Source organism: Haematobia irritans, chromosome 1 (assembly GCF_050003625.1).
Source record: "Haematobia irritans isolate KBUSLIRL chromosome 1, ASM5000362v1, whole genome shotgun sequence".
NCBI classification, from domain to species: Eukaryota; Metazoa; Arthropoda; class Insecta; order Diptera; family Muscidae; genus Haematobia; species Haematobia irritans.
This window is the reverse complement of record NC_134397.1, coordinates 252,586,184-252,608,815: the sequence shown is the minus strand read 5'-3', so window position 1 is coordinate 252,608,815 and position 22,632 is coordinate 252,586,184. Positions and strand designations below refer to the sequence as shown.

Genomic DNA, 22,632 nt, shown 5'->3' with positions numbered 1-22,632 from the left:
TTTCTATAGAAATAAAATGTTGACCATATACTAACACTATATACCAAGCTTCAGCTGGATCGGATGAAATTTGCTTCTCTTAGAGACTTCGTAAGCCAAATCGAGGGATCGGTTTATATGGGGGCTATATATAATTATGGACCTATATGCAGCAATTTTTGCATAATTGTTAGAGACCATATACTTACAGCATGTACCAAATTTCAATCTGATCGGATGAAATTTGCTTCTCTTAGAGGCTTCGTAAGCCAAATCGAGGGATCGGTTTATATGAGGGCTATATATAATTATGGACCGATGTGGGCCAATTTGTCCATGGTTGTTAGGGACCATATACTAACACCATGTACCAAATTTCAACCGGATCGGATGAACTTTGCTCCTCCAAGAGGTTCCGCAAGCGAAATCTGAGCGTAGGTTTATATGGGGGCTATACGTAAAAGTGGTCCGATATGGCCCATTTGCAATACCATCCGACCTGCATCAATAACAACTACTTGTGCCAAGTTTCAAGTCGATAGCTTATTTCGTTCGGAAGTTAGCGTGATTTCAGCAGACGGACGGGCGGACATGCTTAAATCGACTCAGAATTTCACCACGATTCAGAATATATATATACTTTATGGGGTCTTAGAGCAATATTTCGATGTGTTACAAACGGAATGACAAAGTTAATATACCCCCATCCTATGGTGGAGGGTATAACAATTAATTGATAATATTAATGATTGTGGTTGATTTTTGTTTCAATTAAAAAATTTGTTGAATCAATTAATTTATTAATTGAATATTTTTTAAAACTCAATTAAGACTTCAACTGGAAAAATGTACTGTGTATGCATTATCCATTTCAATTGGGCTAAGGTAGAGGAATACAACTAATATTCAAAAATAATGAATTTTGCATCTTGAATTTTTTATTCACTTTGCCCATCACAGAAAAAAATATCACCAAAATATTTCCAAATAAAAAGTTGATTGAAGTTGTTTTTTTTTTTTTTTCAATTAATAAATTAATTGAAACAAATAACTTGTTAATCAATATAGAAACATTAATTTAATAAAGTCAATGATTGAAAATTTAAAAATTTTTAATTAAAAAATTAACTGATACAATTAACTTTTCAATCAAACTCGAAAGACTAAGTCAATTATAAAAGAATGAATGTTTTTAATTTTGAACTAAAAATTTATTTCAAACAATCAATTTTTTAATCAAACTAAAAACACTAACCCCCATTTTCATGAAGCTTCGTTAGTGCTACGTTAGCTAACGAACTTTTAAACCATACTATGGACTTCTCTGCCATCTTGGCTACACACAAAAAAATTTCACGAAAATTTTTCCAATTAAAATTTCAATTGAGTTTAAAAAAATGTTCAATTAAAAATTTAATTGATTCAACAAATTTTTTAATTGAAACAAAAATCAATCACAAAAATAATAGTATCAATTAGTTTTGGATCAATTAACTTTTTAATTGAACTTCAATTAGTTTTTTAATTGATACTATCATTTCTGTGATTGAAGACATTTCAATTAAAAATTAATTGGATCAATTAATTTTGTGATTGAATCAGAAAAAACAATTTTTTGTGTGTATAAATTGAAATTGAAATTAATTGATCCAATTAAAAAATTAATTGATACTATTAATTGTTGTTATTGATTTTTTTTCAATTAAATTTTTTTAAACAATTATATTTTTAAATTGAATATTTTTAAAAGTCAATTAAGACTTTAATTGGAAAATTTTTTGTGAAATTTTTTTTCGGTGTAGTAGTTGAAATTTTTTTTTTTTTTTTGGGAAATTTTTTAAAATTATTGAATCAATTAAATTTTTAGTTGAATATATTTTAAAACTAAATTAGGACTTTAATTGGAACATTTTTTTGTTATTTTTTTGTATAGTAGTTGAATTTTTTTTTCTTTTTGAAAATTTTGCAAAATTATTGAATCAATTAAATTTTTAATAAAATATATTTTAAAACTAAATTAAGACTTTAATTGGAATTTTTTTGTGAAATTTTTTTTATGTGTAGTAGTTGAATTTTTTTTTTTTTGAAAATTTGGTAAAATTATTGAATCAACTTAATTTTTAATAGAATATATTTTAAAACTTAAATTAAGACTTTAATTGGAAGTTTTATTTGTTTTTTTTTTTGGTATAGTAGTTGAATTTTTTTTTTTTTAAATTTTGTAAAATTATTGATTCAATTAAATTTTTAGTTGAATATATTTTAAAACTAAATTAAGACTTTAGTTGGATTTTGTTTGTGAAATCTTTTTCTGAGTAGTACACACAAAAAAAATTTCACGAAAATTTTTCCAGTTAAAATTTTTAATGGAGTTTTAAAAAATATTCAAGAAATTTAATTGATTCAACAAATTTTTTAATTGAAATAAAAATCAATCACACAAATTAATAGTATCAATTAAATATTTAATTGGATCAATTAATTTTTTAATTTACTGTCAATTAATTTGTTAATTGATACTATCATTTCTGTGATTGAAGACATTTCAATTAAAAAATTAATTGGATCAATTAATTTCGTGATTGAATCAGAAAAATTTTTTTGTGTGTAGTTGAATTTTTTTTTTTTGAAAATTTTGCTAATTATTGAATCAATTAAATTTTTAGTTGAATATATTTTAAAACTAAATTAAGACTTTAATTGGAAATTTTATTTGTGATTTTTTTTTTGTATAGTTGAAAAAATTTTTTTTTGAAAATTTTGTAAAAATTATTGAATCAATTAAATTTTAAATAGAATATATTTTAAAACTAAATTAAGACATTAATTGGAAATTTTATTTTGTGAAATTGATTCGGTGTAGTAGTTGGGATTTTTTTTTGGAAAATTTTGTAAAATTATTGAATCAATTAAACTTTTAGTTGAATATATTTTAAAACTAAATTAAGACTTTAATTGGAAATTTTATTTGTGATTTTTTTTTTGAATAGTAATTATTTTTTTTTTTGAAAATTTAAGACTTTAATTGGCAATTTTTTTTTGTGAAATTTTTTTCTGCGTAATAGTTGAAATTTTTTTTTGAAAATTTTGCAAAATTATTGAATCAATTAAATTTTTAATAGAATATATTTTAAAACTAAACTAAGACTTTAATTGTCAATTTTAAAACTAAATTAAGACTTTAGTTGGATTTTTTTTTGTTTTTTTTTTTTTTTTGTATAGTAGTTGAACAATTTTTTTTTTTAATTTTTAAAAATTATTGAATCAATTTAATTTTTAATTGAATATATTTTAATACTAAATTAAGACTTATTGGAATTTTTTTGTATAGTAGTTGAAATTTTTTTGAAAATTTTGGAATTAATTAATTGGAATTTTTTGTGATTTTTTTGTTTAGTAGTTGATTTTTTTTTGTTGAAATTTTAAGACTTTAATAGACAATTTTTTTCTGTGTAGTATTGCAATTTTTTGTTGAAAATTTTGCAAAATTATAGAATCAATAAAATTTTTAATAGAATATATTTTAAAACTAAATTAAGACTTTAATTGGCAATTTTAAAACTAAATTAAGACTTTAATTGGAATTTTTTTGTGATTTTTTTGTTTTAGTAGTTGTTTTTTTTTTTTTAAATTTAAGACTAATTGGCAATTTTTTTTGAAATTTTTTTCTGTGTAGTAGTTGAAATTTTTTTTTTTTTTGAAAATTTTATAAAATTATTGAATCAATTTAATTTTTAATAGAATATATTTTAAAACTAAATTAAGACTTTTATTTGATTTTTTTTTTTTGTATAGTAGTTGAGATTTTGTTTTTGAAAATTTTGCAAAATTATTGAATCAATTAAATTTTTAATAGAATATATTTTAAAACTAAATTAAGACTTTAATTGGCATTTTTTATGATTTTTGTTTTTGTATAGTAGTTTGATTTTTTTGAAAATTTTGAAAATTTATTGAATCAATTAAATTTTTAATTGAATATTTTTTTTTAAACTTAATTTTTTTTTTTTTGTATAGTAGTTGAGATTTTTTTTTTGTATCTTCATAGAAATTCTTACGGAAGTCGTTAGCACTTAAGAATACAATTTGCCTTTATATAAAAATTTAATAAATCAGGAAACTTGAATTTCACTTTCACATCTTGTGGTCCTTTGAAATCGCAAAGCGTAACTTGTTGTATTCTTTTGTAGTTCTTTCCACTCTTTTTTTTTTAATGCCGGTCACTTTTACCCAACCAATTACTACTTTTACTCCTAATGCTATTGTTATTATTTATTATTATTACCATATATTCTAATTTCTTTTTCAAACTCCACCTTAGCACTACTTACAGATTATTTTATCCCAAAAAAAATATATATTTATACCACCTATCAACCTACCACCTACACACTACTACCCCCTCCTACTACTCCGCGCTCTCCCATACAAAATTGTATTGTATTAATCGTCTAACGATTCGATTTCTTTTAGTAAAATCAATGTCCCAAAAGGATGATGATGCCGGGGTCATCAAACAGCAACAACAACATCAAAAAGCCCTAAATAATGACAATGATCAGCAGCAACAACAACAACACATAGTTGAAAGCCAACAACCAATTGATTCCAGTAAAGCATCAGCATCAGCTACTGCTGGTGTTAAACAACACTACGAACAGCAGCAGCAGCAGCAACAAACTAAGATTCCAACTACTACACATACAGCAGCAGTCGATAAAACAATTGAAGATTCTCATAATAATACCACAGAAGATTCATCGAAAACAATACAGAAGAAGGATATGATGACCACCGAAGAAGGTGGCGCTCATAGTAATGTGGCCCCTAATAAAGAAATAAGTAATTATCAAAAAACACAAAAAAAAACACAAATCTTCTACTCTATCATGTTGTCTAATTTTTTTTTAAAATACTTCATCGCTAAATTATTTATATATAAGTGTATGTGTGTGTGGTTATGGACCTTATTACATGTGTATTGTTTGTGTGTTATTTCTTGCGAAATTAGGCTACACTTGACCCCATTATTATCTTTACAAAGTTTACAGGTCGATTTCTAAACATTGTCTTATTTGGTATAACATGATCCTAGTCCTGATTCTTGACGCATTCAGACCAAATATTACAGCTATACGAAATCGGGCTTGAGTTTTTTTTGTTTTGCTTGGACCCCAAGCATTTGTAGAGTTTCGATTATAAGAGCTATACAGAGCTGGTATTTATTTTAATAGCGCAAAAATCGAGTCGGGACAAAAGTTATAATTTGACACGCGTGTTCAAATTTTCGCGCAAAAGAAACTTTCGCTTCCATCTAAGTCGTAACGTCGGTAAACGAGATCTATCCATGTTCCACATGTACACATTCGTCCTATAGATCACATTAACGATATCTCATTGACTTTATATTCCACATTCCACAAACATTGATCGCGAAATTTGGAGGTCTGGGAGATGGCATCATAGTTTGCTATATATTATGTGGGCCCTGGGGGAGGATAGTGTTTACGTAATGCTACAAAACCAAAATGTCTTTTCTATACTTACCCGCTACCAACTGTGCCTCTAAGTTTATAACAAATTTTAAACCAAATGTTATTTTTTTTTTTTTGTCTGCCTTTACATTTTCCGCAATTGACTAATAACCACTCCTTTGACTCACACATCCTGCCCAAATAGCATGACAAGGATATTTAGTTTTACTACCAAAAACAAACCCAAACAAAACTTAACATTTTCTAGCCTAAGAAAAAAGGAGGAGTATTATTTAAATTTAAATTGTAGTTTTTTTTTCTTTAATTATATATACATACTTGAGAAGCTCTAATTTCCAATAGTTTTTTCAAATCTAAATATGAATTTAATAACATCGATGTATACAAAAAATTTATGCAATTTTAGATGATAGACACACACACAGGTGATACAATGGCATCGAGAGGAGAAATTCATTTAAAGAAAGGAAAATTGCAAAAACCTTTAGAAAATCCCTGGGCTATCAAGAGGAGGAGTATAAAACCTTATTCCCGGGCTTTAATTAGAAATTTCTTTTAAAATCAATTTAAAAAAAAGGAAAATTGCAAAAACCTTTTCAGGGCTAAAATATTCTGAGAAGTAGAATAAAATTTTCTGAGAAGTAGAATAAAAACTGGCCTTAATTAGAAATTCATTTAAAGAAAGGAAAAACCCAGAAAATTTTTTGTGGTTGGAATTATGCCATAGACCAATGTTCCATCCCAAAAACCAAACAACAAAAAGGTTTTTTTTTTCAGCGGTGGATAGTGCTTTCTCTGAGTGGTGCTAAGCTTCTCTTAGTTCTTAATGCCGTTCGGGCTAGGCCCAAAACAAAGGAGATATCTTGTCATTGATTTAAAAATAGAATCGGGCACCTATGGACTACATAGTCCATAGAAAACCTGCCAATATACCTAACCTAAATTTTACCATCTGTACTTATATATGTTATATTTTAGTTATTCATAAGTTCTTGGTGTCATTCTATTGTGGCACACATATCGGACTAAATAAAAATTTAAATGGGCAACATTTATTAATGTGAGAAAAATTCACCCACCACCTTTAGATTCACCATGGACTAATAAGGGTCTAATAGCCAGTTTCCCATCCTCCAATTAGTAATCACTCGAAATTATAGATTTTTTTTTTCAAAATTGTATTTCTATAGAAAATTTTGTCAAATTTTTTATTCATGTAGAATATTTTGTCAAAATTTTTTATCTATAGGAAATTTTGTATCTATAGAAAATTTTGTCAAAAATTTGATTTATAAAGAAAATGTCGAAATTTTGTTTTTCTATAGAAAATTTTGTGAACTTTTTTATTTCTGTAGAATATTTTGTCAAAATTTTGTATCTATAGAAAATTTTGTCAAAATTTTTTATCTATAGAAAATTTTGTCAAAATTTTTACTGTATAGAAAATTTTGTCAAAAATTTAATTTATAAAGAAAATGTCGAAATTTGGGTTTTCTATAGAAAATTTTGTGAAATTTTTTATTTCTGTAGAATATTTTGTCAAAAATTTTTATCTATAGGAAATTTTGTATCTATAGAAAATTTTGTCAAAAATTTAATTTATAAAGAAAATGTCGAAATTTTGTTTTTCTATAGAAAATTTTGTGAAATTTTTTATTTCTGTATTCTGTCAAAATTTTTTATCTATAGAAAATTTTGTCAAAATTTTTTATCCGTTTTGTTTGTTATTGTTGGCTTCTCTTCAATCGTTATTGTTGTTTTTGATCTCAGCTTAAGGCCATGCATTGACTAAACTACAAGTGTAGCTTAACCAGCAGAGGAAAAGTATGCTTGTCAAATTTATTTGGGCAAAGCCCTATAGACTGCAAGATGGTTGGATGTACAGCTATTTCGGAATTACCACATTCCTCATCAGCATCCTCTACTTGCAGCAAAACTATCAACCAATTATCAGAATAAATTCGGGTAATTCACTCAACCCAAAGTGAACTACACTTGAACCTCCCGAAAAAGGGTTTGATAGTCGGCTACTGCCTAATCCAACCATCTTGCAGTCTATAGGGCTTTGCCCAAATAAATTTGACAAGCATACTTTTCCTCTGTTGGTTAAGCTTCACTTGTAGTTTAGTCAATGCATGGCTTTAAGCTGAGATCAAAAACAACAATAAAAATTTTTTATTTATAGAAAATTTTGTCAAAAATTTTATTTATAAAGAAAATGTCGAAATTTTGTTTTTCTATAGAAAATTTTGTGAATTTTGTTTATTTCTATAGAAAATTGTGTCAAAATTTTATTTATTTAGAAAATTTTGTCAAAATTTTTATTTCTATAGAAAATTTTGTCAATTTTTTTACTTCTATAGAAAATTGTGTCAAAATTTAATTTTTTAAAAAATTGTGTCAAAATTTTATTTCTTTAGAAAATTTTGTCAAAATTTTATTTCTATAGAAAATTTTGTCAAAATTTTATTTCTATAGAAAATTTTTGCAAAATTTTATTTCTATAGAAACTTTTCGCAAAATTTTATTTCTATTGAAAATTTTTGCAAAATGTTATTTCTATAGAAACTTTTCGCAAAATTTTATTTCTAAAGAAAATATTGTCAAAATTTTATTTCTATAGATAATTTTGTCAAAATTTTACTTCTATAGAAAATATTCGCAAAATTTTATTTTTATAGAAAATTTTCCGAAATTTTTATTTCTATAAAAAATTTTCGCAAAATTTTATTTCTATAAAAAATCTCAAAATCTTATTTTTATAGAATTTTTTTTTCAAAATTTTTATTTCTATAGAAAATTTTGTCAGAATTTTATTTCTATGGAAAATGTTCGCAAAATTTTATTTCTATAAAAAATTTCGCAAAATTTTATTTCTATAGAAAATTTTATTAAATTTTTTATTTCTATAGAAAAATTTGTCAAAATGTTGATATCTATAGAAAATTTTGTTTCTATAAAAAAATTCCCAATATTTTATTTCTAAAGAAAATATTGTCAAAATTTTATTTCTATAGATAATTTTGTCAAAATTTTACTTCTATAGAAAATATTCGCAAAATTTTATTTTTATAGAAAATTTTCCGAAATTTTTATTTCTATAAAAAATTTTCGCAAAATTTTATTTCTATAAAAAATGTTCTCAAAATCTTATTTTTATAGAAATTTTTTTCAAAATTTTTATTTCTATAGAAAATTTTGTCAGAATTTTATTTCTATGGAAAATGTTCGCAAAATTTTATTTCTATAAAAAATTTCGCAAAATTTTATTTCTATAGAAAATTTTATTAAATTTTTTATTTCTATAGAAAAATTTGTCAAAATGTTGATATCTATAGAAAATTTTGTCAACTTTTGTTTCTATAAAAAAATTCCCAATATTTTATTTCTAAAGAAAATTTTGTCAAAATTTTATTTCTATAGATAATTTTGTCAAAATTTTATTTCTATAGAAAATATTCGCAAAATTTTATTTTTATAGAAAATTTTCCCAAATTGTTATTTCTATAAAAAATGTTCGCAAAATTTTATTTCTATAAAAAATTTTCTCAAAATTTTTATATAATTTTTTTTTTTTCAAAATTTTTATTTCTATAGAAAATTTTGTCAACATTTTATTTCTATAGAAAATTTTGTCAACATTTTATTTCTATAAAAAATTTTCGCAAAATTTTATTTCTATCGAAAATTGTATTAAATTATTTATTTGTATAGAAAAATTTTTAAAAATTTTATATCTATAGAAAATTTTGTCAAATTTTGTTTCTATAAAAAAATTCCCAATATTTTATTTCTATGGAAAATTTTGTCAAAATTATTGATAGTTTAAATATAATTGCTACCCTTCGGGATATCACATTCCTGTCTTTCTTTATAAATATCAGTATATTTTGAAATAATATCACAGAGAGAGGTTCTTAGGCTAGGTTAGGTTATGTGGCAGCCCGATGTATCAGGGTCACTTAGACTATTCAGTCCATTATGATACCACAGTGGTGAACTTTTCTCTTATCACTGAGTTCTGCCCGATTCCATGTTAAGCTCAATGACAAGGAACCTCCTTTTTATAGCCGAGCCCGAACGGCGTTCCACATTCCAGTGAAACCACTTAGAGAAGCTTTGAAACCCTCAGAAATGTCACCAGCATTACTGAGGTGGGATAATCCACCGCCGAAAAACTTTTTGGTGTTCGGCCGTAGCAGGAATCAGACATGCTAACCATTGCACCACGGCGGCTCCCGACAGAGGATCTTACCAAGGTTCCTAACGGTTCGGTAACAAACTTAGAGAATATTTTAGGAATTATAGAAATTAGTTTTACTAGTGGATCTTTATTACCTAGAACGATTTCTTCTAAAGATTTTACACACAAAACAAATGTTGCTCTTTCATTTTCGACGATGTCGACGTTTGATTTTTTTTTGTTGATGTTGTTGTCTGTTTTTACTTCACACACACACATATGCATATCATAACAAATCACCCGCATGTTTTTTTTTTTTAACTTGTCGCCCACGCCCCTCCTCCAATCGAGATCAATATCATAGGCAAATTACTTCGCATCCCCCATATTGCGAGAAACAAAAATCCGGACCTTGCGTGCGCGTTTATTTTTCTAAATTGTGTGGAGAGAATTTTTTGGTCAAAGCCACACACACACCAACCCCCCAACATTCATAGCCATCATTATAATTCATTTATTAACTAACCGAAAAAAGATCAAATTTTCTGATCTTCCTCACCCGCTCCCCTCCCCCTACCAAAAAAAATTAAACTTTTTTCTAATCTCATTTTTTTTTGCGAAATATTTCAGATACGACAAAATTATCCCATAAAGATCAAGTGAAAAACGTTGCCCAATCATCGTCTGGAAATTCGAAAATGGGAGCCAATACCACAACTTCACCATCTATTGGTAATGCTAATACGAATAAGAAGCCATCATCGGATAAGGCAAGTAGTGCTGCTGCACCATCGTCGGAATCCACTAAGGCGGCGGGATCCTCGATGGCTGCTCAACAAGCTTCAGCTGCGGCGGCAGCAGCAGCTACTGCAGCCTTAGCAGCAGCAAATAATGATGATTCATTCATTACGGTTAGTAATCGTAAGAATCGTAAGACTGGCAGACAACAACAGCAACAGCAGATGCAACAGCAACAGCAGCAGCAACGTACCAAAGATAATCAAAAGAAACAACCCCAGCAGCAACAACAGCAAAGGCAGCAACATGAACGTAGCAATTCAACGACATCGAATACCAGCACCAACAATAAAGCCCATAATAACAACAACAATAATAATTTCAATAACAATAGTAGGAATACAACAAAAATAGTAGCAGGCGCTGCTGCTCCTGCTGCTACGCCATCATCAAATGCCCACTTGACTGATATTCACAATGCAAATAGTAGTTCAATTCCATCTAATGGCAACAATAACAAACAATCGCAAAAACAACAACAACAGCCGGCCCATAAAGAGCACACAACTAGTTCCAACAACAACAATAATGTTAATGCAAGCGAAGTTTCCAAAGGAGCTGAAGAAACTAAAGGTAAATACATACATATAATGGAAGAATAAAATATAGCCTATATATTATACCCATCCATTCAATTATATAGCATAGATCAAAATTTTATTTCTATAGACACTTTTGTCAAAATTTTATTCCTGTAGAAATTTTTTGCAAACTATTATTTCTATAGAAAATTTTATTTCTTTTGAAAATTTTTGTCAAAATTTTATTTCTATAGAATTTTTTTTTTTTCATTTTTTTTTATTTCATTTTTTATCTATGCAAATTTTGCCAAAAGTTTTTATCTATAGAAAATTTTGTCAAAATTTTTTATTTATAGAAAATTTTGTCAAAATTTGTTATCTATAGGAAAGTTTGCCCAAATTTTTTATATATAGAAAACTTTGTCAAAATTTTTTTTCATAGAAAATTTTGTCAAAATTTTATTTCCATAGAAAATATTGTCAATTTTTTTCCATTGAAAATTTTGTCAAAATTTTATTTCATTTCATTTTAGATAAAGAAATAAAATTTATTTCTTTAGAAAATTTTGTCAATATTTTATTTCTTTAGAAAATGTTGTCAAAATTTTATTTCAACAGACAATTTTGTCAAAATTTTATTTCTATAGAAAATTTTGTCAAAATTTTATTTCTATAGAAAATTTTGTCAATATTTTATTTCTTTAGAAAATTTTGTCAAAATTGTTTTTCGATAGAAAATTTTGACAAAATGTTATTTCCATGGAACATTTTCTCAAAATTTTATTTCTTTAGAAAATTTTGTCAATATTTTATTTCCATAGAAAATTTTGTCAAAATTTTTTTTCATTTTAGATAAACTATGCAAATTTTGCCAAAATTTTTTATCTATAGAAAATTTTGTCAAAAATTTTTTTCTCTATAGAAAACTTTGTCAAATTTTCTTCTCTATAGAAAAGTTTGTCAACATTTTTTATCTACAGAAAATTTTATCAAAATAGTTTATCCATAAAAATTTTGACAAAATTTTTAATCTATAGAAAATTTTGTTAAAATTTTTTATTAATGGAAAATTTTGTCAAAATTTTATTTCTATAGAAATGCTGTAAATTATCTATAGAAATAAAATATGCACAAAAATTTCTATGGAAATACAATTTTCTAAAATTTTGAAAAACAAATTCTATAGAAATAAAATCGTGAGAAAATTTTCTATAGAAATAAAATTTTGAGAATATTTTCTATCGAAATAAAATTTTGAGAAAATTTTCTATAAAATAAAATTTTGTCAAAATTTTCTATAGTAATAAAATTTTGACGAGATTTTTGATAGAAATAAAATTTTGTTTTGTTTTCTTATTGTTGGTTTATACTTCAATCATATTTGTTGTTTTGATTTCAGCTTAAAAACCATTGCGTTGACTAAACTACAAGAGTAGCTTAACCAACAGAAGAAAAGAATGTTTGGCAAATTTATTTGGGCAAAGCCCTATAGACTGCAAGATGGTTGGATGGACGCACGTTTCGGAATCACCACATTCCTCCACAACCCAGCCAACTACACTCACATCGATGATTAAGATTAATTTCGGCAAGAGCCGACTTTTTTCGGAAGGTTCAAGTGTGGTTCACTTTGGGTTGTTATTTCCGAAACGTGCGTCTATCCAACTATCTTGCAGTCTATAGGGCTTTGCCCAAATAAATTTGACAAACATTATTTTCCTCTGTTGGTTAAGCTACTCTTGTAGTTTAGTCAATACAATGGTTTTTAAGCTGAGATCAAAACAACAAACAGAATTAAAATTTGGATAAAATTCTCCATGGAAATAACATTTTGATAAAGTTTTATATAGAAATAAAATTTTGACAAAATTTTCTATAGAAATACAATTTTGACAAAATTTTCAATAGAAATAAAATTTTGACAAAATTTTCTATAGAAATAAAATGTTGACAAAATTTTCTATAGAAATAAAATTTTGACAAAATTTTCTAAAGAAATAAAATTTTGACAAAATTTTCTTAGAAATAAAACTTTGACAAAAAGTTCTATAGAAATAAAATTTTGGCAAAATTTTCCATGGAAATAAAATTTTGACAAAATTTTCCTTGGAAATAAAATTTTGACAAAATTTTTTATAGAAATAAAATTTTGTTTTGTTATTGTTGTTTTTTTGTCTTTAATTATTGTTGTTGTTTTTGATTTCAGCTTGAAACCACGCACTGACTAAACTACAAGTGTAGCTTAACCAACAGAGGAAACGAATGTTTGTCAAATTTATTTGGGCAAAGCCCTATAGACTGCAAGGTGGTTGGATGGACGCACGTTTCGGAATTACCACATTCCTCCACAACCCAGCCAACTACACTCACATCGATAATTAAGATTAATTTCGGCAAAAGCCGACTATCATTATAATTTTTTCGGAAGTTTCAAGTGTGGTTCACTTTGGGTTGTTATTTCCGAAACGTGCGTCTATCCAACTATCTTGCAGTCTATAGGGCTTTGCCCAAATAAATTTGACAAACATTATTTTCCTCTGTTGGTTAAGCTAATCTTGTAATTTAGTCAATGCAATGGTTTTTAAGCTGAGATCAAAACAACAAACTGAATTAAAATTTGGATAAAATTTTCCATGGAAATAACATTTTGATAAAGTTTTCTATAGAAACAAAATTTTGACAAAATTTTTGATAGAAATTACATTTGACAAAATTTTCTATAGAAATAAAATTTGGACAAAATTTTCCATGGAAATAACATTTTGATAAAGTTTTCTATAGAAATAAAATTTTGACAAAATTTTCCATGGAAATAACATTTTGATAAAATTTTCTATAGAAATAAAATTTTGACAAAATTTTCTATAGAAATAAAATTTTGAAAAATTTTTTTATAGAAATAAAATTTTGACAAAATTTTCTATAGAAATAAAATTTTGACAAAATTTTCTATAGAAATAAAATTTTGACAAAATTTTCTATAGAAATAAAATTTTAACAAAATTTTCTATAGAAATAAAATTTTGACAAAATTTTCTATAGAAAAAAAATTTTGACAAAATTTTCTATAGAAATAAAATTTTGACAAAATTTTCTATAGAAATAAAATTTTGACAAAATTTTCTATAGAAATAAAATTTTGACAAAATTTTCTATAGAAATATAATTTTGACAAAATTTTCAATAGAAATAAAATTTTGACAAAATGTTCTATAGAAATAAAATGTTGACAAAATTTTCTATCGAAATAAAATTTTGACAAAATTTTCTAAATAAATAAAATTTGGACAAAATTGTCTTAGAAATAAAACTTTGACAAAATGTTCTATAGAAATAAAATTTTGGCAAAATTTTCCATGGAAATAAAATTTTGACAAAATTTTCCTTGGAAATAAAATTTTGACAAAATTTTTTATAGAAATAAAATTTTGTTTTGTTATTGTTGTTTTTTTGTCTTTAATTATTGTTGTTGTTTTTGATTTCAGCTTAAAACCACGCACTGACTAAACTACAAGTGTAGCTTAACCAACAGAGGAAACGAATGTTTGTCAAATTTATTTGGGCAAAGCCCTATAGACTGCAAGATGGTTGGATGGACGCACGTTTCGGAATTACCACATTCCTCCACAACCCAGCCAACTACACTCACATCGATGATTAAGATTAATTTCGGCAAAAGCCGACTATCATTATAATTTTTTCGGAAGTTTCAAGTGTGGTTCACTTTGGGTTGTTATTTCCGAAACGTGCGTCTATCCAACTATCTTGCAGTCTATAGGGCTTTGCCCAAATAAATTTGACAAACATTATTTTCCTCTGTTGGTTAAGCTAATCTTGTAATTTAGTCAATGCAATGGTTTTTAAGCTGAGATCAAAACAACAAACTGAATTAAAATTTGGATAAAATTTTCCATGGAAATAACATTTTGATAAAGTTTTCTATAGAAACAAAATTTTGACAAAATTTTTGATAGAAATTACATTTGACAAAATTTTCTATAGAAATAAAATTTGGACAAAATTTTCTATAGAAATAAAATTTTGACAAAATTTTCTATAGAAATAAAATTTTGACAAAATTTTCTATAGAAATAAAATTTTAACAAAATTTTCTATAGAAATAAAATTTTGACAAAATTTTCTATAGAAAAAAAATTTTGACAAAATTTTCTATAGAAATAAAATTTTGACAAAATTTTCTATAGAAATATAATTTTGACAAAATTTTCAATAGATATAAAATGTTGACAAAATTTTCTATAGAAATAAAATTTTGACAAAATTTCCATTGAAATAACATTTTGACAAAATTTCCATTGAAATAAAATTTTGACAAAATTTTCTATAGAAATAAAATTTTGACAAAATTTTCTATAGAAATAAAATTTTGACAAAATTTTCTATAGAAATAAAATTTTGACAAAATTTTCTAAAGAAATAAAATGTTGACAAAATTTTCTTAGAAATAAAACTTTGACAAAATGTTCTGTAGAAATAAAATTTAGACAACATTTTCTATAGAAATAAAATTTTGACAAAATTTTCTATAGAAATAAAATTTTGACAAAATTTTCTATAGAAATATAATTTTGACAAAATTTTCTATAGAAATAAAATTTTGACAAAATTTTCTATAGAAATATAATTTTGACAAAATTTTCAATAGATATAAAATTTTGACAAAATTTTCGATAGAAATAAAATTTTGACAAAATTTCCATTGAAATAACATTTTGACAAAATTTCCATTGAAATAAAATTTTGACAAAATTTTCTATAGAAATAAAATTTTGACAAAATTTTCTATAGAAATAAAATTTTGACAAAATTTTCTAAAGAAATAAAATTTTGACAAAATTTTCTTAGAAATAAAACTTTGACAAAATGTTCTGTAGAAATAAAATTTAGACAACATTTTCTATAGAAATAAAATTTTGACAAAATTTTCTATAGAAATAAAATTTTGACAAAATTGTTTAGGCAGTAGCCGACTATCAAACCCTTTTTCGGGAGGTTCAAGTGTAGTTCACTTTGGGTTGAGTAAATTACCCGAATTTATTCTGATAATTGGTTTATAGTTTTGCTGCAAGTAGAGGATGCTGATGAGGAATGTGGTAATTCCGAAACAGCTGTACATCCAACCATCTTGCAGTCTATAGGGCTTTGCCCAAATAAATTTGACTAGCATACTTTTCCTCTGTTGGTTAAGCTACAATTGTAGTTTAGTCAATGCATGGCTTTAAGCTGAGATCAAAAAACAACAATAACGATTGAAGAGAAGCCAACAATAACAAACAAAACGAAAATTTTCTATAGAAATAAAATTTTGACAAAATTTTCTATAAAAATAAAATGTTGACAAAATTTTCTATAGAAATAAAATTTTGACAAAATTTTCTATAGAAATAAAATTTTGACAAAATTTTTTATAGAAATAAAATGTTTACAAAATTTTCTATAATAAAATTTTTACAAAAATTTCGATAGAAATAAAATTTTGACAAAAATTTCGATAGAAATAAAATTTTTACAAAATTTTGAGAAAATTATTCCTATAGATTTTTTAGATATAGACAAATTTTGTAAAAAGTTTTTATCTATAGAAAATTGTGTCAAAATTTTTTATCTTTTGTCAACATTTTATTTCTGTAGAAATGTCAATATTTCATTTCTGTAGAAAATTTTGTCAACATGTTTTTTAGAAAATTTTCGCAAAATTTTACTGTTTTTTTTATTTTAATAAAAAAATTTGTCAAAATTTTTTATCTACAGGAAATTTTTTAAAAAATTTTTTTTAATAGAAAATGTTGTGAAAATTTTATTTCTATATATAATTTTGTTAAAATTTTATTTCTATAGAAAATTTTGTAAAAATTTTATTTTTATAGAAAATGTCAAAACTTTATTTCTATATATAATTTTATCAACATTTCATTTCTATAGAAAATTTTGTCAACATTTTTTAAGAAAATTTTTGCAATTTTGTTCTTTTTTTTAGAAAATTATCGCAAAATTTTATTAATATTGTCAACATTTTATTTCTATAGAAAAATTTTCAAAATTTTATTTCTATACAAAATGTTGTCAAAATTTTGTTTCTAAACATTTTTTTCAAAATTTTATTTATATAGAAATATCATATAACAATTCTACGATACAAAGGAGTTAAAAAAATTACATTGCAAATACTCTTCTTTGAGCCTAATTTCGAATTTTATCCCCTACTTACTTAGATGCTTTTATTTCTTTTTTCCTTTGCAGATAACGATAATAATGGCAAACATATTAAATCGCAAGCAATTGTTGATCAATTCTTACAACAACCCACATCGAAAGCAACATCATCATCATCGTCTTCAGAAATGCCTGCCAAGGCAAAGGCGACCGATGAACAGCAAATACAATTCCTCAATAGTTCCTCATCTACCTGTGAAGAAGAAGAGGATAAACTGAAGCAACAACAAAAGCCAGCACCCGCTCAACAGCAACAAACATCTACGCAGCAAAGTAGTAAAGCCACACCCGCAGATGCAGCGACCGATAGTTCTTCGGTTAAGGATGTTCGTTTTGGCGATTTCAAAGAGGGTGAAAAACTTAACGAAACAACTACGACAAAGCCAACAAATGATGCCACCTCATCTGCTGCTGCGGCGGAGGCGGTCAGTGCCCCTAGCGAATCAAAGAAATCTGATGATGTGGATAGTACTAGTAATCAGACCCATGCTCGACCCGCTATTGTCCCATTGCCATCGAAACCCAATAAAGCTCTACATGTTACACCGACCATACAGAAACATCCCAAGGGTAAAAGCAATTATCGCTATACTTTGGATGAACTGAAACTTTTGGCCAAATCCGATGAATCACAAAAAATTCCTGTGGTCCCAAAGGGCGGTTGTGTAGCTGCGCTATTCGTTTCTCGTTCCAACAATCAGCCAAATATGCAACAACAACAATACCAACATATGAACTTTAGTGAATCCTTAGACTTTGTGCCCGGCAAGCGTGTAGGTAATCGCACCCAGAGAAAACCCCATCACATGGCAATGGGCTCTTTGGGCAATATAGCTGGAGCCGGTGGTCATGGCGGTAGTACGATTGGCACAACCGGTGGTAGTGTCAGCGTTTCTGGCACCTCTTTCACTAGACCCATGATTCACCTGCAACTATCGCTTAATGAAGAAATCAAACTGAACGAAAGTAAAGATGCCTGGAAACCCGATACTTTGCGAAATCAAAAGGGCCCTGCTGCAGCAGCTGCTGGTTCTGAAGCTGGCAGTGAAAGTGTTGAGTCTGTATTGAAGAAGGTCCGAGGCGTCCTCAATAAACTGACACCCGAGAACTTTGATGTGCTGCTCAAGACAATGGTTTCCATTAATTTGGATACCACCGAAAAAATGCAACCAGTAACTATGAATGATTCTTTTTTTTTTGCGTTTATTTCTACAATTTTATTTTTTATTTTGTAGTTTTGCTATTTTCTTTTCGTTAATGTTGGCTTGGTATATGGTACATTTCATTCCATTTTCACACCCATTCTTTTTTTTCCTACACATACACACTCACATACTATCTACACTCACAATATTACATGTACATACATACTGCATTTTTTTTAATCTATCTATACTGAGGTTCAGTTTAATGTTTAGTATAGGATCCCCCTCGTCCCATCGTAGAGTCGAATGAAAGCACGTTTCCACCTTTAAGTTTCCATAATCCATAACAAAAGGATGCATATGAATGAATTGTACAGGAAATTATGACCTTTTCGGACGTAAAAATTAAAATCAATTGGTTATTTTTTTTTTTTTTTTTGTTTTTTATAGATATGATTTTCCCAAAATGGATTTTTTATGAATTAAATTTTATTGCCTCAAAAAACAAAATTGGAAAAACACCTAAAAGCTCATTTCGAAATCTTGTAAATGGGAGCGCAATTTTAAACTACGGATTTTTTCAAATGTTTGAGAATTTATTAAAAACAAAATTTATAAACTGATCTATAGAAAAATTGTTCATCGCTAGCTACTACATTGTCCCATTTTTCTGCCAACTATGGCTACGTATCACGGTTGCCACTCGAGCCAAAAATAATCTACCAAAATTTGACGAAAATTTTACAAAAAACCACCAAAAATTTATTTCCATAGAAACTGTTGACAAAATATTATTTCTATAGAAAATTTTGTCAAAATTTTATTTCCATAGAAAATTTTAACAACATTTTATTTCTATAGAAATTTTTGCCAAAATTGTATTTCTATAGAAAATTTTGTCAACATTTTATTTCTACAGAAAATTTTGACAAAATTTTATTTCTACAGAAAATTTTGACAAAATTTTATTTCTATAGAAATTTTTGACATTTTATTTCTATAGAAAATTTGGACAAAATTTTATTTCTATAGAAAATTTTGACTTTTTATTTCTATAAAAAATTTTGATATTTTATTTCTATAGAAAATTTTGACAAAATTTTATTTCTATAGAAAATGTTGACAAAATTTTGTTTCTATAGAAAATTTTGTCAAAATTTTATTTCAATAGAAAATTTTGACAAAATTTTATTTCTATAGAAAATTTTGACAAAATTTTATTTCTATAGAAAATTTTGACAAAATTTTATTTCTATAGAAAATTTTGACAAAATTTTATTTCTCTGTCAAAATTTTATTTATATATAAAATTTTGTCAAAATTTGATTTCTATTTAAATTTTAAATTTATTTAATTTTTGTCTATAGAAAATTTTGACAACATTTTATTTCTATAGAAAATTTTGACAAAATTTTATTTCCATGGAAAATTTTGTCAAAATTTTATTTCTATAGAAAATTTTCTTACAATTTTATTTCTATTTAAATTTTAAATTTAATAAAACTTTCTATAGAAAATTTTGAAAAAAAATTATTTCTATAGAAAATTTTTAAAAAAATTTATTTCTATAGAGAATTTTGAAAAAATTTTATTTCTATAGAAAATTTGGACAACATTCTATTTGTATAGAAAATTTTGACAACATTTTAGTTCTATAGAAAATTTTGACAAAATTTTATTTATATATAAAAATTTCTTAAAATTTTATTTCTATTTCAATTTTAAATTTATTAAATTTTATTTCTATAGAAAATTGTGACAAAATTTTAATTTCTATAGAAATAATAGAAAATTTTGACAACATTTTATTTCTATAGAAAATTTTGACATTTTATTTCTATAGAAAATTTTGACAAATTTTATATATATATATAAAATTTTGTCAAAATTTTATTTCCATAGATAATTTTGACAAAATTTTATTTCTATAGAAAATTTTGCCAACATTTTATTTCCATAGAAAATTTTGTCAAAATTTTATGTCCATAGACAATTTTGTCGAAATTTTATTTCCATAGCAAATTTGGACAACATTTTATTTGTTTAGAAAATTTTGACACATTTCTATAGAAAATTTTGATAACATTTTATTTCTATAGAAAATGTTGACAACATTTTATTTCTATAGAAAATTTTGACAAAATTTTATTTATATTTAAATTTTCTTAAAATTTTATTTCTATTTCTATTTAAGTTTTAAATTTATTAAATTTTTTTCTATAGATAATTTTGACATTTTATTTCTATAGAAAATTTTGACATTTTATTTCTATAGAAAATTTTGTCAAAATTTTATTTCTATAGAAAACCTCGACAAAATTTTATTTCTCTAGAAAATTTTCTTAAAATTTTATTTCTATATAAATTAATTACATTTTTTTTTTTTCTATAGAAAATTTTGAAAAAAAATTATTTCTATAGAAAATTTTGAAAAACAAATTATTTCTGTAGAAAATTTTGAAAAAAAATTATTTCTATAGAAAATTTTGTCAAAATTTTATTTCTATAGAAAATTTTGTCAAAATTTTATTTCTATAGAAAATTTTGAAAAAAATTTATTTCTCTAGAAAATTTTGAAAAAGTTTTATTTCTATAGAACATATTGTCAAGATTTTATTTCCATAGAAAATTTAGTCAAAATTTTATTTCCATAGAAAATGTTGTCAACATTTTATTTCTTTAGAAAATGTTGACAAAATTTTATTTCTGTAGAAAATTTGGACAACATTTTATTTGTATAGAAAATTTTGACAAAATTTTATTTCTATAGAAAATTTTGTCAAAATTTTATTTCCATAGAGAATTTTTTCAAAATTTTATTTCTATAGAAAATTTTGTTAAAATGTATTTATATATAAAATGTTCCTAAAATTTTATTTCTATTTAAGTTTTAAATTTACTATTATTTATTAAATTTTTTTCTATAGAAAATTTTGACATTTTATTTCCATAGAAAATTTTGTCAAAATTTTATTTCTATAGAAAACTTTGACAAAATTTTATTTCTATAGAAAATTTTCTTAAAATTTTATTTCTATATAAATTTTAAATTAATTAAATTTTTTACTATAGAAAATTTTGACATTTTATTTTTTATAGAAAATTTTGACAAAATTTTATTTCTATAGAAAATTTTGACAACGTGTTATTTCTATAGAAAATTTTTACAAAATTTTAGTTCTATGGAAAATTTTGACAAAATTTTATTTATATATAAAATTTTCTTAAAATTTTATTTCTATTTAAATTTTAAATTTATTAAAATTTTATTTTGTAGAAATTTTATTTCTATAGAAAATTTTGTTAAAATTGTATTTCTTGAGTAATTTTGTTAAGTACTTTCTAGTTGCGGAGGAATATTTTGCAAAATCTACCGAAACATCGAGAATCCTACCAATTTATCAAACAGTAAAAAACTACAATTTTTGGTAGAGTTCTATACTGTGGCAACCGTGCTAAACGACTTGTCTTTTTTACTCCAACTCCATCAATCGACCCAATTTTTGGCTTCCTCACGAGAACGCAAATGCTAATCAACCAGGTCATTTATTATCGGTAGAAACAAGCGGTAATTCGAAGTGGCAATGTCTGGGCTACGCGGTGGGGAGGAGCATAAGCTTCTTTGCCCACACAAAAAAATTTTTCACCAAAATATTTCCAATTAAAATTTTAATTGAATTTTCAAAAATATTCAATTAAAAATTTAATTTATTCAAAAAAAAATTTTTTTTTAATTAAAGTAAGGTTAGGTTAGGTTAGGTTATGTGGCAGCCCGATGTATCAGGCTCACTTAGACTATTCAGTCCATTGTGATACCACAGTGGTGAACTTCTCTCTTATCACTGAGTGCTGCCCTATTCCATGTTAAGCTCAATGACAAGGGACCTCCTTTTTATAGCCGAGTCCGAATGGCGTTACACATTGCAGTGAAACCACTTAGAGAAGCTTTGTAACCCTCAGAAATGTCACCAGCATTACTGAGGTGGGATAATCCACCGCTGAAAAACTTTTTGGTGTTCGGTCGTAGCAGGAATCGAACCCACGACCTTGTGTATGCAAGGCGGGCATGCTAACCATTGCACCACGGTGGCTCCCTAATTAAAGTAAAAATCAGTCACAAAAATTAATTTTTAATTGGATCAATTAATGTTTTAATTGACTTTGGCGATATTAACATTTCTGTGGCTGAAGACATTTCAATTAAAAATTAATTGGATAAATTAATTTCGTGATTGAATCCAAAAATTATTTTTGTGTGTGCATGGAGATTTGGCTCC

General features: G+C 25.4%; 2 protein-coding genes across 4 annotated transcripts in view; both read left to right on the top strand.

The window, feature by feature from the left end:
- Positions 1-22,632, top strand: part of LOC142220379 (uncharacterized) — a 195,253-nt gene that overhangs the window by 9,067 nt on the left and 163,554 nt on the right. The window lies entirely within an intron of this gene.
- The window catches only part of LOC142220374 (uncharacterized), a gene marked incomplete at its 5' end in the record, with an annotated part of 28,397 nt that continues 10,217 nt past the window's right edge, over positions 4,453-22,632 (top strand). Inside the window, 3 exon segments of the mRNA XM_075289470.1 lie at positions 4,453-4,821; positions 10,288-11,028; positions 17,238-18,382. Of these exon segments, the coding sequence (XP_075145585.1) occupies positions 4,453-4,821; positions 10,288-11,028; positions 17,238-18,382 (2,255 nt within the window).